Here is a 13,472-nt window from a genome sequence, read left to right as displayed (position 1 = left end):
TCTGATGCTATTTTAGTTCACTTTATTTTTTTACTGCATAAACTCTTATTTAGTTTTGCTGTTGACATTAACAAAATAATCATGTCAAAAAAACTACTATGTCTCTTGAATAGATAAAAGTTGTGGAGGTTTTGACAGTATTTTTCAATTTGTATTGAATCTTTCTTAAAATCCAAATATAGAATTTATTTACACATTTAAAAACATCTCAAAGTTTATTTCATTTAAAAGTCCGTGTAGGCAGCTCAAACCTGTTGTATATTTGTAGCTTAGTTTGTAAAAATGAAAATATAATAATTTAAAGTCAATACTTGAAATAGGAATTTAAATTTAACAATTTGTTTTTATTTATAGATTTTACCTTAACCATATTGTAAATAGATAAATAAACATGGTAAGAGTTGACAACGATATCAAACTTGACTTCAAAGATGTTTTGCTCCGCCCAAAAAGAAGCTTGCTTAAAAGCAGAGCTGAAGTTGATCTAGCAAGAACCTTCAACTTCCGTCACTCAGGTAACTCTTTCACTGGAATCCCACTTATGGCAGCCAACATGGATACCACTGGTACCTTTGAAATGGCTCTTGCCTTCACTGAACATGAATCTTTTGTGGCCATCCACAAATACTACCCACAAGAAGCCTGGGAAGAATTCTCCAAAGACCACCCCCACTGCCTTCCATTTGTTGCTCTTAGCACCGGTGCATCAGAGAGTGATTATGAGAACATGTGCAACATCTTGGGAGCAGTCCCAGACATCCAGTACGTTTGCATTGATGTAGCAAACGGATACTCTCAACACTTTGTTGAACACATCAGGAAAGTCCGCCAAGAATTTCCCAACGTCACCATTATTGCTGGAAACGTTGTCACCGCTGAAATGACTGAAGAACTCATCATCTCAGGAGCTGATATTGTAAAGATTGGTATTGGTCCAGGATCAGTCTGCACAACCCGCAAGAAGACTGGTGTTGGCTACCCACAACTCAGCTGCATCTTAGAATGTGCTGATGCCGCCCATGGTTTGGGAGGACACGTCATCTCTGATGGTGGTTGCACCTGCCCTGGTGATGTTGCCAAGGCTTTCGGAGCTGGTGCTGACTTTGTCATGATTGGTGGTCTCTTTGCTGGTCACGACCAATGTGGTGGAGAATTGATTGTCAAGGATGGCAAGAAAGTCAAACTTTTCTACGGCATGAGCTCAACCACAGCCATGAAGAAGCACGTTGGATGTGTGTCCAACTACCGTGCATCTGAAGGTAAAACTGTAGAAGTCCCATACAGAGGAGACATCAACCCAACTTTCCTGGACATCATTGGAGGTTTGAGGTCAACCTGCACATACTGTGGAGCCATGAGGCTGAAGGAACTCACCAAGAGAGCCACATTCATCCGTATCTCATCCGGACAAATGTTTTCCCACTCCTACTCTTAAGTCATACGCCCATTCAAATAATGTGATCTCATCACTGTGAATATTTTTATTCAAGTTTCACTGCAATTTACGAGTTACTACTTGTAGATCATTATTTTTTACTGTGTAATTAAAACAAATTTTTCCTTGTGTATTTGTTTTTATTGCATAATATAAATAATCTAAACTATATATCACTACAAAAAGGTTGAAATTAAATAACATTTTTTTATAAAGGGCTAAAGTGGATAAACTAATGTATTATTTATCAGCTTCAGTCGTTTTGTGAGACCATATATACAAAAAATAATTTGATGATAAAATAATTACTGCTTACCATTAATTATTTGCTAATTCCAAAAATTTTAATTCTTTAAAGAAAATATCATTGAACACTAATAAAGTGTAAATTAATTTTATATAAAGTTTTTATAAGTTTATGCACTAAGTTTGATTAATATTTGTGTCAATATGCCTGATGAGTAGTAATTTAAGGGGGGGGGGGGGTCATTTTACATTATCTTCCTTAAAACTCAAATAAACTGGATTCGGTACAACGTCGTTTAAGTTTAGGTATACCTTAAATCAGTAAAGATTAAACACATTGCCTGTCACTTAGAATTAAATAAAAGCCAGGGCATTTTACATAATCTTTGAATTTTTTAATATAATATTTAGCTTTAAAATTATAAGAAAATTTTAGATCATTTATGTAAAAAGACTTAATTGCACAATGACAGCTTTTAACTACTCGGCCCAAGTTTTAACATTGCAAGTATTTCAACTAATATTAAGCACAACTTTATTTAATTTAATAAAATTTAAACTTCCAGTTAATCGTATCCTATTTAGGAGAAGTATCTAACCTCAATAATTTTTATTAAGTTTAAAATAAAAAACTAACATACTTCGTATATCTAAACATTTTATCTCTTGATTATTCTTGCTTTGTTTCTCAAAGTGAACAAAAGGTTTGATATGTAACAAAATTAACGTAATTTGCCTCGAAAAGTTTTTAGAAGTAAAATTAGTTTTTATTTTATTACATAACAACTACCTAGCGTGCAAACCTTTTTACTATACATTTAAACAGACAAAAGTTTTAAATAAATGGTAACAGCCTGTTGCGAAGTGATTTGAACTGGTTAATAAATTTTTGTCTGAAAATGGTTTAAATACTTGGCCTCAAGTTTCTAAACTAAATTATTTTTACTTAAAAAAGATGCTCGTTTAAAAAACATCATTTTGTATGTTCGTGTAATTTCATATACCAGGTTTGTATATAAGTCAGCTTTTATTCTGTTTCTTATTTTTCACATTGATTTAAACTTTTAACTTGAATTTTGTACGGCTATAAATTCTTAATAATCTATTTTTTGGATACTTATTAACTACATCTGCACTGAAACCTTGGGATTTAAACACAATTTCTATGTCATCTTGAAAATCGCTTCAAATTATAAATAATCAAAACTTATTGTTAGTTTTGATGTATTCCTACCAAGACTATTTTATGTTTAAGTATTATATTTCAAAGTAAGTTATAGACAAGTTATTTTTAGTTTGCTAAAATACTTTGCCAAACATTTATTACTCTTTTCTCTTCTTATAACTTTGTTACAAACAGTGTTTAAACTTTTATTTCAAATTTCCTATAAATCTAAATGTATATCCGTTGATAAAGTATAGATTTATGAATATGTGTACAAATTAAGAAAACTTCTAGTTAAAGATTAAAACAGAAATAAGCAAAAGTTATAAAGAACAGTTTTATTGCAAATTAGTGAGGTTTATATTAAGCTTTTACTGTTAAGTTTTATTACAAAACTAAACATAAAGTTTTTAGTACTTATCTTAAATTTTAGCAATAGAAATTTGTTTATCAATTATTGCTTAGGTGCGATTGATAGAAACATTAAACTTTTTTTTTTACTTTTAGAAAAAACGATATATAGTCTCAATTATAATATTTTAAATACGAAAATTTTGTCTAGTGTGTACAATCAGGGTATGAAAGTTATTATTTGTTAATGTTTTTACAGTTACAAACTTATTTAAAACATAGTGCACTGAAACCAATAAAATTTCTTGTTTACACATACATTTACAAAAAACTAGTAATTCTATTTTAAAATGCTCAAAAGATTGTTTTACACAAAATTATTTCATGTTAAAACTACCAAGAAACATTACCAGAAAAATGTGTCGATTTAATTATAACAGTTTTACTATATACTCTAGAATTATTTGTGTTTACTTTTTGGTTTTAAAGCAAGGACTTAATTTAACAACATATAAACGATAAAAGATTATCATAAAAAGTTCTATACTTATTTATAAACAAAATTAGCACAAAAACTGTTTTTTCAATAACTTTCCAAAGTAAAAAACTTTTAAATAGACCAAAATTTTAGCTCTTATTATCAAAAAACATTTCAAATAAGGTTTAAAAGAGACCAAATGTTTTAACGAGTTTGTATAAATAAGTATAAATTTTATCTAAACGAATTAAAATCTAATTATTAACTATATCTAATTTTAGTAGGTTAGAACAAACGTTTCAAATCTAAAGTTTAAAAAAATTTAAAGACAATTTGAATTGCTTCAAAACTTGCTTATTATTTCAATCAAACTCTACAATGTTTAACTTGTAATTATTTGTAAATTTATATAACGAAGTATGATATCTCAAACACATAAGTATTATCTTTGTACTCTATCAGGAAAGGTTTTACTTTGATTTTTAACTAAATAAACTATTTTTCGGTTTAGTTTTTATATATATGTGTTGGGTAGGTTAGGGATAAGGGTATAGATGTTCTTTTTATTTCGCAGTATTATCACTTTACCTCATTTGCATAATGTTAAGAAATAATTTTCAAAACCTTGCAACTGCAGCCGACCCCTAAAATTGATTTCACATATATATTTCTAAACTTAAACTTGTCTTTAGAAAAGCAAAAGTAGACGAAATTTGTTAAGAAATTAGAAATGCTGTATGGAAAACATTTAAAACTTAAAATATTAAATTTACAGCATTCATAAATAAAGTTTTAAGCTTTCATCTTAGTTTCTATTCTATGTTTCTATATTTTTGACCAAGTTTTATATTAATTTTAATTTATAAAAATATTTTTATCATTAAATGTCCTTATGTTATGAAAGGTACCTGTTCAAGTATAATTATTTATAAATTAGTTCAAAAAACTAGCAGTGTCCTCATTTTTAAGAAATACTATTTAGTATATAATAAAAACAATTTGCACAGCACTTTTATTTTTATTGAAATGTCATTTGTTTCTTTTTGTTAATCAAGTTAACTTTAATATTTTGTTGCTAAACTTTTAAAGAATTTATTTTTATTATTCAATCATTTCATAGTTTAGTAAAAGTTTATTTAAGGGTATTTTAAATTAAGTGTTTTTAAATTTAACTGTCCTTCATTGTTGTAATGTATATTAATAAGTTTTCTCTGCTGTATGAATATTTTTAACTATTTTAAAAAATGATTCTCTTGGTTTTCTAATTTTTACTCTTGTTTTATATTACCTATAAAAAGTACATTTTTCGTCTTTTTTTTGTGCATCTTTTATGTAAGAGACACAGTTATTGGTGTCTTAGTTTAGTTGTCTTGAAGGTAGTTGGAATCTGTGCACACTAAACTGAATTAAAAATTCTGTGTACCCAATTTACTTCACAATATGTCTGAGACCTTTTTTTATTTTCATCAAAAATTCCAGAATGTCTAATAAAAATTTCAAAACAAGTTCCGTTCACCCTAAAACTTTTGAGCACCCACAATAAACTTGTGCACACTAGTGTGAAACTATTTTGTGTGTGTTAGAAACTGTTTAAATATTTTCATCATTTTATCTTATGTTGATTATTGCACGTCAAAAAAAAAGTGCTCGAAATATTTTTTCCTAGGACCTGGTGTACAAAAAAACCTTTCGGTTATCGAATCGCACACCTTGTTGGATACCTTTTGATGTCTTGTCCAGGACTATTATTTAACGTATTATTTAGAAGCAAATTACTTTTTATTTGAAGATATAAGAATAAATAGCCTAAAAATTAATTGATAAGTCTTAATTTTCAAATAGGTTCATTTAATTTTTTTTCAATATCAAATAGTAAGTTTTCATTATCAATGCACTAAGTTTTTAGTATAAATATAACAAAATGATATATAACGAAAATTCATAAATTAGATTAACTTTGCTAGAAAAAAATTACCAATTACAAACTGTATTATTTTTTTTAAAGACTTATTTTATTATATTATTGTTAATTATAACTAATACCAAAACAAATTATAGTTTTCAAGTAAACTTTATTTAACATTAAGTAAGTTTGAAAATTGCTAAAGTTAGTAGACGAAATCTTAAAACTTGACTATTATAGCTTAAAAGCATTAATAAAAACCAGATTTAATAATTTTTTATGTTTATTAAAGATTTTACTTATTAAGCAATGATTTCTTGCAGCTTTTTTTACGTAAAAAGACCTGGAATAGTTGTAAAAAGGTATCCAAATGGTGTACGATTTGATAACCGAAATGTTTTTTTGTACACCAGGTCGTAGTCCAATTATTTTTAACGTTTTTTGTGTCGTTCAATAAACAATATTATTAAACAATTGATTTTTTTATAGAACAATCTTTTAGATTGAAAGAACGTACACCTTACAAACTTTTAAAACTCCCTAATTTTTCTATAAACATTATATAAGGTAGCAAACATATATCAACTTTAATTTGAAAGATTTTTTAAATTTACAGTCCTAGAAAGAAAACTTATTTGGTACTTGTAGGTTTCCTTGTACAATAATAAACTGTAAACAACTTAGTTTTATCTCTTTAATGATGATATAGGTAAAGTTTTGTCTTTGGTAAAGTTGCAAGAATTTTTGACTTTGCTCATGTATGCATGAGTTTTAAACATATTTCGGCAGTGATTAATATTTTTGCGAAGTTTAAAACAGTCGGCTAGTAATTAACTTTTATTTCACTATGTTACACTGCTTTAGAAAATGTTTATAACATCTAAATAGTTTTAAAACAAGAACTTTTGTAGTATGTACTTATAGTTCTTTGCTGTTTTTAAGCTGCAGTAGGTTTTATTTAGATATATTAATAACTTATAAATATAACTTTTAAAAAGTTTAGTTAACTGCTGATAAGTTTACACTAAAAGTTTGTGATAAAATAATTTTTTTTGGTCGAGTTTTAAATAAAAATTCATAAAAATTGAACTATGTTTGGAATTAGAATGAAGTAAAATTTCAGTAACTACTTAAATTTTTATTCTAAATCAAGACTTTAACAGTCTTTAAATCAAATTTTTTTCTTTCTAATAAAAAAATGAACAAACATAAAATAACTTTGAACTTCATAACATTCGTACTTTTTGAAAGGTAGAAAAACATCAGCCTAACTCTTCCCTCTACGATTAATGTGTTTTGAAGGACAAGCAAGCCAGCTACAATACATGTAATTTTAACTGCCTTTTGAAAAAACAACATTTAGAAATTATAAAGAAAAATCTACCTTAGTATGAAAAAAAAATCTTTAGTGACACGTCTTTGGCAAACATTCACAAAGTTTAAACTTCAACATTAAAATCCACAAAGTGTGAGAAAATAATGAATCTCAAAGCAAGTCTCTGCCAAATTTGTAAACCACATTGAAAATCAAATTATGTGATTACTGCCACCAAAGTTTACCCAAAATCAGCTCGTGCCTATTTAATCAAACCAAGTTTAAAGAATCTATAACAGTTAACAGAAAACAAAATACTAAAACACAATATTTTAAGCATTTTCTGGAAACAATTTAGTAAAAAATTACATGATGATAATAATACCGTGTACTAAAAATAAAAATATGAACACAATAAACTTTGTTTAAAGAAATAAGCTTACTTTTATTTCCATATATTTCAATCTGAAATAAGTTGTGGACCGGAAAAATACGAATCTAATTCTGTTAAAAGTATTAAGTCGTTTTTTACTCATCTATGTGTTAAAAAGAGATATTAAAACACTTAGATTAATAACAAAGTTTTAAAATATGTTTAATTTACATATACTTCTAGATATCAAAATATACTTTTTTCATTAAAAAGTTGTTAAACTTAAAGAAAAGTTAAATCCGTGTTGTTAAACTCTTTTAACTGTTTAACAGTGTTATTGTTCGAATATAAGTAAGATTTATTTATTTTTAACTAAAGTTGTTTTAATAAGTAAGCTGTTTAAAATAAGTTTAATAACATGTGCAATCATAATTATAACTATTTTTTGTAAGCAAAAGTTTGGTTAAAGTTAGCAGAACTAAATGTTAACTTAAGAATATTAAATATTTTCTATTGAAGAAACACATTGAAAATATATATTTAACAGATTTTTATTTTAGACTATAAGTATCAGAAATTATTTAAAATCCGGAAAAATCATTAATAAAAACAAATAATTATATATTTTTTATTATTTACTATTACTTAAAATAAATATTAAAACTATTTAGTTTTATTATTATGTAAAAATGTTAAAAGCAATGAATATTTGTTAAAGCTTTAATAAATCTTTTCAGCTGTTTATTCAGAACCTTTATCAGGGGCAAGCCAGTCTTTTATAAGCAACGGGCCAATTAACTTAGAAAAAGCAGCATTAAGTAATAAATACTATTTTGTACTCTAAATGAGATAAAATAGTAATTATGTGCTACTTATCGAATTAAAAGCTTAGTTGTAAGTTTTTATCACTTTTTTTTTGTTTTTTAAAGGTATGCTTTTATTGCGGGTCGCAGTTTTTGGACTCATGCTCTACATGCTACTAAGTAACCTTTTTTATCGGCTCCTAAAACTTAATAAGTAAAAAAAGATTATTACCTAACGATATTAACTTTTTGTTGTTTAATACATTATCTGTATCTACTGTTTGAGTCGTTTTTTGGTGAAATGTTTAAACTTAGAATAATTTTCATTCTTGTTTAATTATAAGAACTTTAAGTCATCAGCGTTAAAGGAACATTAATATTAAATTTAAAACATATCTTTTCAATTATAACGTCCAAAAAGTATTTAAAATTTTGTATTTTGTAAAAATCTCAAAATGAGCAAATTAATAGTGACGTAACAATAAAGTCGTTAAATTCGCTTCGAGAACATTTCTTAATACATTTGCATTGATATTTTATCAAGTTAGTTGGACTGTAATTAATTTTGAATCTCTTACTATTTCAAGTAGTAAACAATTGGTTTTACTTTTTTTCAAGTAAACTAAAAACTGCAGATAAACATGTTATCTTCTAACTTGTTTATAAGACTTTAAAATACAATCAGTTTCATTGGACTATTATTATTTAACCCAAAAATCATTTAAACCTTTTGATCATCTAGTTTAAAATAAACATTTACTAGATACGATTGTTATTCAAATCTTTGTGATTCTATATAACAGCTTATTTTTGTTTTTTTTTACCTAACTTTTATTCTTATCTATCAACTAACAGCAAAATTGTTTGCCAATAAGTTATCAACTTTGATATATCTTAGCACTTTTTCTTTGCATTATATTTTGGCAAGTAATACAGAAATAAATTAATTCAAAACAAAGATATTATCTTAGTATTAATTTATGTCTTGTGTAAAAAGTTAATTTTTTTTTTGTAAATACTTTGTTTGAATCTCAATGTTTGCAAAAGTTATTTTATAAGAGATTTTTTCCTCAAATAAGTGTTGCATCATATGTATGGACTAATCTTTCAAAAGTCATTTTGATATTTTTCATCTTCGCTCCTCATCTAACTAAATTAACCACATGAGCTGGTAATTGTCTTTAGAATTTATTGAAGAGACAATAGCAATTTAAATAATTTACAAAACTAACTTTCTTTTTGGACCTTTGCTGATTGGGCCTACATTCATAATCTGGGTTGTCTATCATTTTAAATGTCTTTTATTGGTACCTAGTTGGGCCCTCAAAGGCTTTTGGTCGGGTAGTCCCAAATTTTTATATGTTAATATAAAATATAAGCAAGAAAAAATAACAAAATCGAATACAAAAAATTGTTACTCAATTTAAATATGAAGCTTGTTTGTAAGCAAAAGTATTAATATTACAATACAACTACCAAATGCTATATGTTAGAGTCATGCTCTTATTAATGTTTTCCATTCTTCTCATTTAATGTGGATTCACATTTTTTGCTTTCTCTCACTAAATTTACATTCCCTTTTCAACACTTCCAGAACATACATTTCTAACTTGGACGTCTCCTTTATGAAAATGTTAATTAATATTTATTGAACGTGTGAATTTTACCATTCAGCACAAAAAATTAGTATTGGTACTCGGTACATTTCTAACTGGGACGTCCCCTTTATGAACATTTTTTTGGAAAGCAGTACAAAAATAAATTCACGCAGAATGTAAATGAATCCACATTGTTTTCTCTCTTGTAACAATATTTTTATAGGTGTTATTTAATGATTTGGATAACATTCAACAATTGGTATTTTCCATTCTCTTCTTTAAATAACCCTTGTTTATAAACATACGTAATTTTTATTCTAATTATAAACAAACGAATGCTATATTTCAAAGTCATGCTTTTGCTCACATTATCCGTCCGTTTCTTTTAGTATTAACTTTTTTCATCTGGCTAGACTTGAACCAGATGAATTGATTTTTTGTAATGACGGAATAAAATATAACTCACTACTTTATTTAGTTTTGTTACATTATTGTTAATTAGGAACTATCTAACATATTTCTATAAACTTTCAATTAACCAATGCTATATTTCAAGGTTATGCTTACATTGATATTTTCTCTTCATAATCACTTATCCTTCTGATCTGGTTTCACAACTTCCTGAACTCTTACTTGAAACTTGCATTCCCCCCAGAGCATATTTTCTATCAACAGGTCAATTTCTTCCTTTGTTTATTTACTAAAACAGGCTGCAATGTTTATATAAGCTGTCCAGTTTTTAATTGCGTTAACTTATATTTCAATTTTTAACACAATAGATTGATTAATGGTGTTTGTTGAGGATTGGTTTAGTGAGTTTCTCCTTCTTGAAGAAAAATAAAATACCTTTGTCAGTAAAAAAAAAATATTACAATTTGGCTTGTTTACCTGACGCATTTGTAAAAGTTTATTAATTAGATCTTGTGAGTAAGCAATTTACTTTTTAAATATTTACCTAGCACATTTCACGAATCTCATCCAATTTGAATGAGTTGATTTTTTGACCTGGCTGAGGTATTTGACTTTGGTTGGGAGAATTGAAATTCCTAAATCCTTGCCATACTCTGTTCCATACCAGGTCAAGAGCTCATCTTTTTTGTTGATATTTCTGAAGGTTTTGTAATAAGTCTGCTGCTTGCATTGGAAAGCAATGAGGTTTTGCTCTTCTTTGTATCTGTGTGAGTTTTTTTTATGATCAGTAATTGATTAACCCAGATAAAAGCTTATTTTTTTAGATATTTTAACTACAGTAAAAATATTAGAATGTGCATTGATTTTTTGGCAAAATGGTCAAATTTGCCATCTTTCGTTATCTGTTTAAATGAAATAATTTTTATAGCTTTAATAAAAACTTTATCAAAGGAAATATAGCTAAAAAAGATTTGTAAGTATATTCATTTTTATAGGTTATATATCATATTGCAATAACTGTTATTTAAAAATTTTTACAACTAATATTTTTAAGTTATATTTATAGAATTTAAACCGAAGTCATGTTTTATTATAATAAAACTATCAACTTATTTCTCAAGCATAACCTCCTACCTTTAGCTTATCTGCTTTTGCTAAATCCCTCGGATTGACAATGACCCCTTCGTATGGCCCATGAACGGTGTTCTCTGGAATTGGTTCAACAGCAAACACACCGTTGCCCGCGTCTTTTATTGAACTTTTTTAAACATCAACTTGAAGGGAGGAGTCTTCACTGCTCTATGTTTCACTCCCTAAAGTAATAAATTTAGTTAAATTAAACGTTTATAAACTCTGTCAACCATACAAGTTTTGTCAGAATTGTGAAGTGTATATTTTTAAGTTTACTTTGATAGTTACACTTTATAAGTTTAACATTGTTTATTATAAATAGGAGGTAAACACATCATGGTTTAAATGTCAAGTAAGAAGTTGCTTGTGCAAAAGCCCAATCCTTGAGAAAAAATATTTTAAATAGCACCTCATAAATTATCTGTTGCAATTATAATATATGTTTAGCACTAAAAAATAAATACTTTTTGGTGAGGATCGATTTTTTACATAGGATGTTACTCTTTAAACTAAGAAAAAACAGCTGAGTAATTAAAAGTTTATCTTTTCTTATGAGTAAAAATGTTTTGCTTATAATGTGATTGCTATTATCAAAAACTTGTCTGCTTTTTGAGTTATAATGTTAAATATGTTTATGTCCGGGTCGACTAAAGCTCATTAAACTTGTTTTTTTTTTGGTAATGTTTTGCTTATTATTTTCTAAAACATCACCTTAATATTTTACTTGTTGAATAATTCAAACTAACCAAAACGTGTTTGCAATCTTAGTTGAAAGATGCAAGGTTTAAATCATAACAGCATAGTAAGGGCATTTTTATGTTGTAAAACAAATTTTTTTTTGTTAATTGGTAATTTTTTTTAATATAACACTCTTAGAAATTAATTAAATGGCTTTTATTATGTTATACCATTTGAAAATTATAATGTAGATAAAAGTATGTTTTCATGAAGCTAGTACTAAATATTTGAAGATGCCTTTGATTTTGTTTATTTTCAAACATATAGTTCAACAACAAAACATTTTCTTCAACTGATTCAGACACTATAAAAATTGACTCTGTAAGTAAAATAGCCATTTCACAAAACTCCCAGGACCTAGTGTATGAAAAAGCCTTTGAATTATCGATTCATACACCACGGATACGTTTTAACGTCTTCTCCAGGACAATTTAGTTTACATTAAAGTATTTAAAACACTATATACAGCTCAAAAAGATAGATTCACAAATATTTACCGAGCACAGTTCACGAATCTCATCCAATTAGAACGAGCTGATTTTTTGGCATCCACAAAATGATCGAGTTCACCATCCTTCGTTATCTGTTTGTAGAAAATAAGTTTTTATAGCTTTGATAAAAACTTTATTTCTGTTTTAAATCTAAGAAACTTTATTAAATGGTTATAGCTAAAAACAGTTAAAAAGTTAATTTTTTAGTTTGCCGTATAAAAAGTTATAAAAACTTAAATAAGTTTTTACTTAAACACTTTTACGACTTATATTTCTTAAGTTATATCTAAAACAGATGTAAACATTAAAGTAATACAGTTTATACAAAGTCATGTTTTATTATAATAAAACTGTAAACTAAATATTTTCTACCCCCAAGCATATCTTTCTTCCCTCGGATTTACAATAACCCATTCATATGGGCCATAAACGGTGTGTTCTGGAATTGACTCAACAGCAAATACTCCGTTCCCGCGTCTTTGATTGTACTTTGCAAACATCGACTTGAAAGGGGCTTACTTTTCTGTTCTTGAGCCCCTAAAAGTTTTATGGTTAAACATTTATATACTCTATCAGTCTAATTAATTTTGTCAGAATACAATTCTGAGAGTTATTTATTATACGTTTAAAATGAAAGATTTTCGGATTAAAAGTTTAACATTAGTAATTATGTTTAAGTGTTAAGCCAGAGGTTATTTGTGTAAAAGTCCACAAATAAACAACTATTGTAAAAGTATTAAAACTGTTAATATTATGTTTTAACAGCTTAAAAACTACCTATAGCCGTTTAAACAAAAGTTTAGCACTATTTTAGTTAAAACATATACATTTGAAGTAGATTGTTGCTTTATCAACAATCAAAAGATATCAGTATATGCTATATCAGATTAATAACTCTCTAAGTTGTGATATAACGTTAATAAATCTGTTAAAGCAGCTTTTGGTTATTTAGAGATTGTATGAAACTACTTAAATTAATCTTTATAAATAAAACATTACAAAATCTTTTTAGAAGTTGTTTTACTTTTTCAGGT

At 27.0% G+C, this 13,472-nt stretch overlaps 1 protein-coding gene and 1 pseudogene across 1 annotated transcript; one reads left to right on the top strand and one right to left on the bottom strand.

Moving 5' to 3' along the window:
- The first annotated feature begins 391 nt into the window (after nucleotides 1-391).
- LOC145835475 (GMP reductase 1 pseudogene) lies at nucleotides 392-1,435 on the top strand (annotated as a pseudogene).
- An 8,820-nt stretch (nucleotides 1,436-10,255) lies between these two features.
- On the bottom strand, nucleotides 10,256-12,938 carry LOC145836940 (histone-lysine N-methyltransferase PRDM7-like). The gene is made up of 6 exons (XM_082944709.1): nucleotides 12,849-12,938; nucleotides 12,445-12,530; nucleotides 11,213-11,336; nucleotides 10,916-10,980; nucleotides 10,673-10,841; nucleotides 10,256-10,354 (listed from the first exon to the last, which is right to left on the bottom strand). Exons 1-6 carry the CDS (start codon nucleotides 12,936-12,938, stop codon nucleotides 10,256-10,258), a joined length of 633 nt encoding a protein of 210 aa, XP_082800835.1.
- Nucleotides 12,939-13,472: the final 534 nt, after the last annotated feature.

Source organism: Thalia democratica, chromosome 5, assembly GCF_965202585.1.
Source record: "Thalia democratica chromosome 5, ktThaDemo2.hap1.1, whole genome shotgun sequence".
In the NCBI taxonomy this organism is placed as follows: Eukaryota; Metazoa; Chordata; class Thaliacea; order Salpida; family Salpidae; genus Thalia; species Thalia democratica.
Note: the sequence above shows the minus strand (reverse complement) of the source record. Positions and strands in the feature narration are given on the sequence as shown.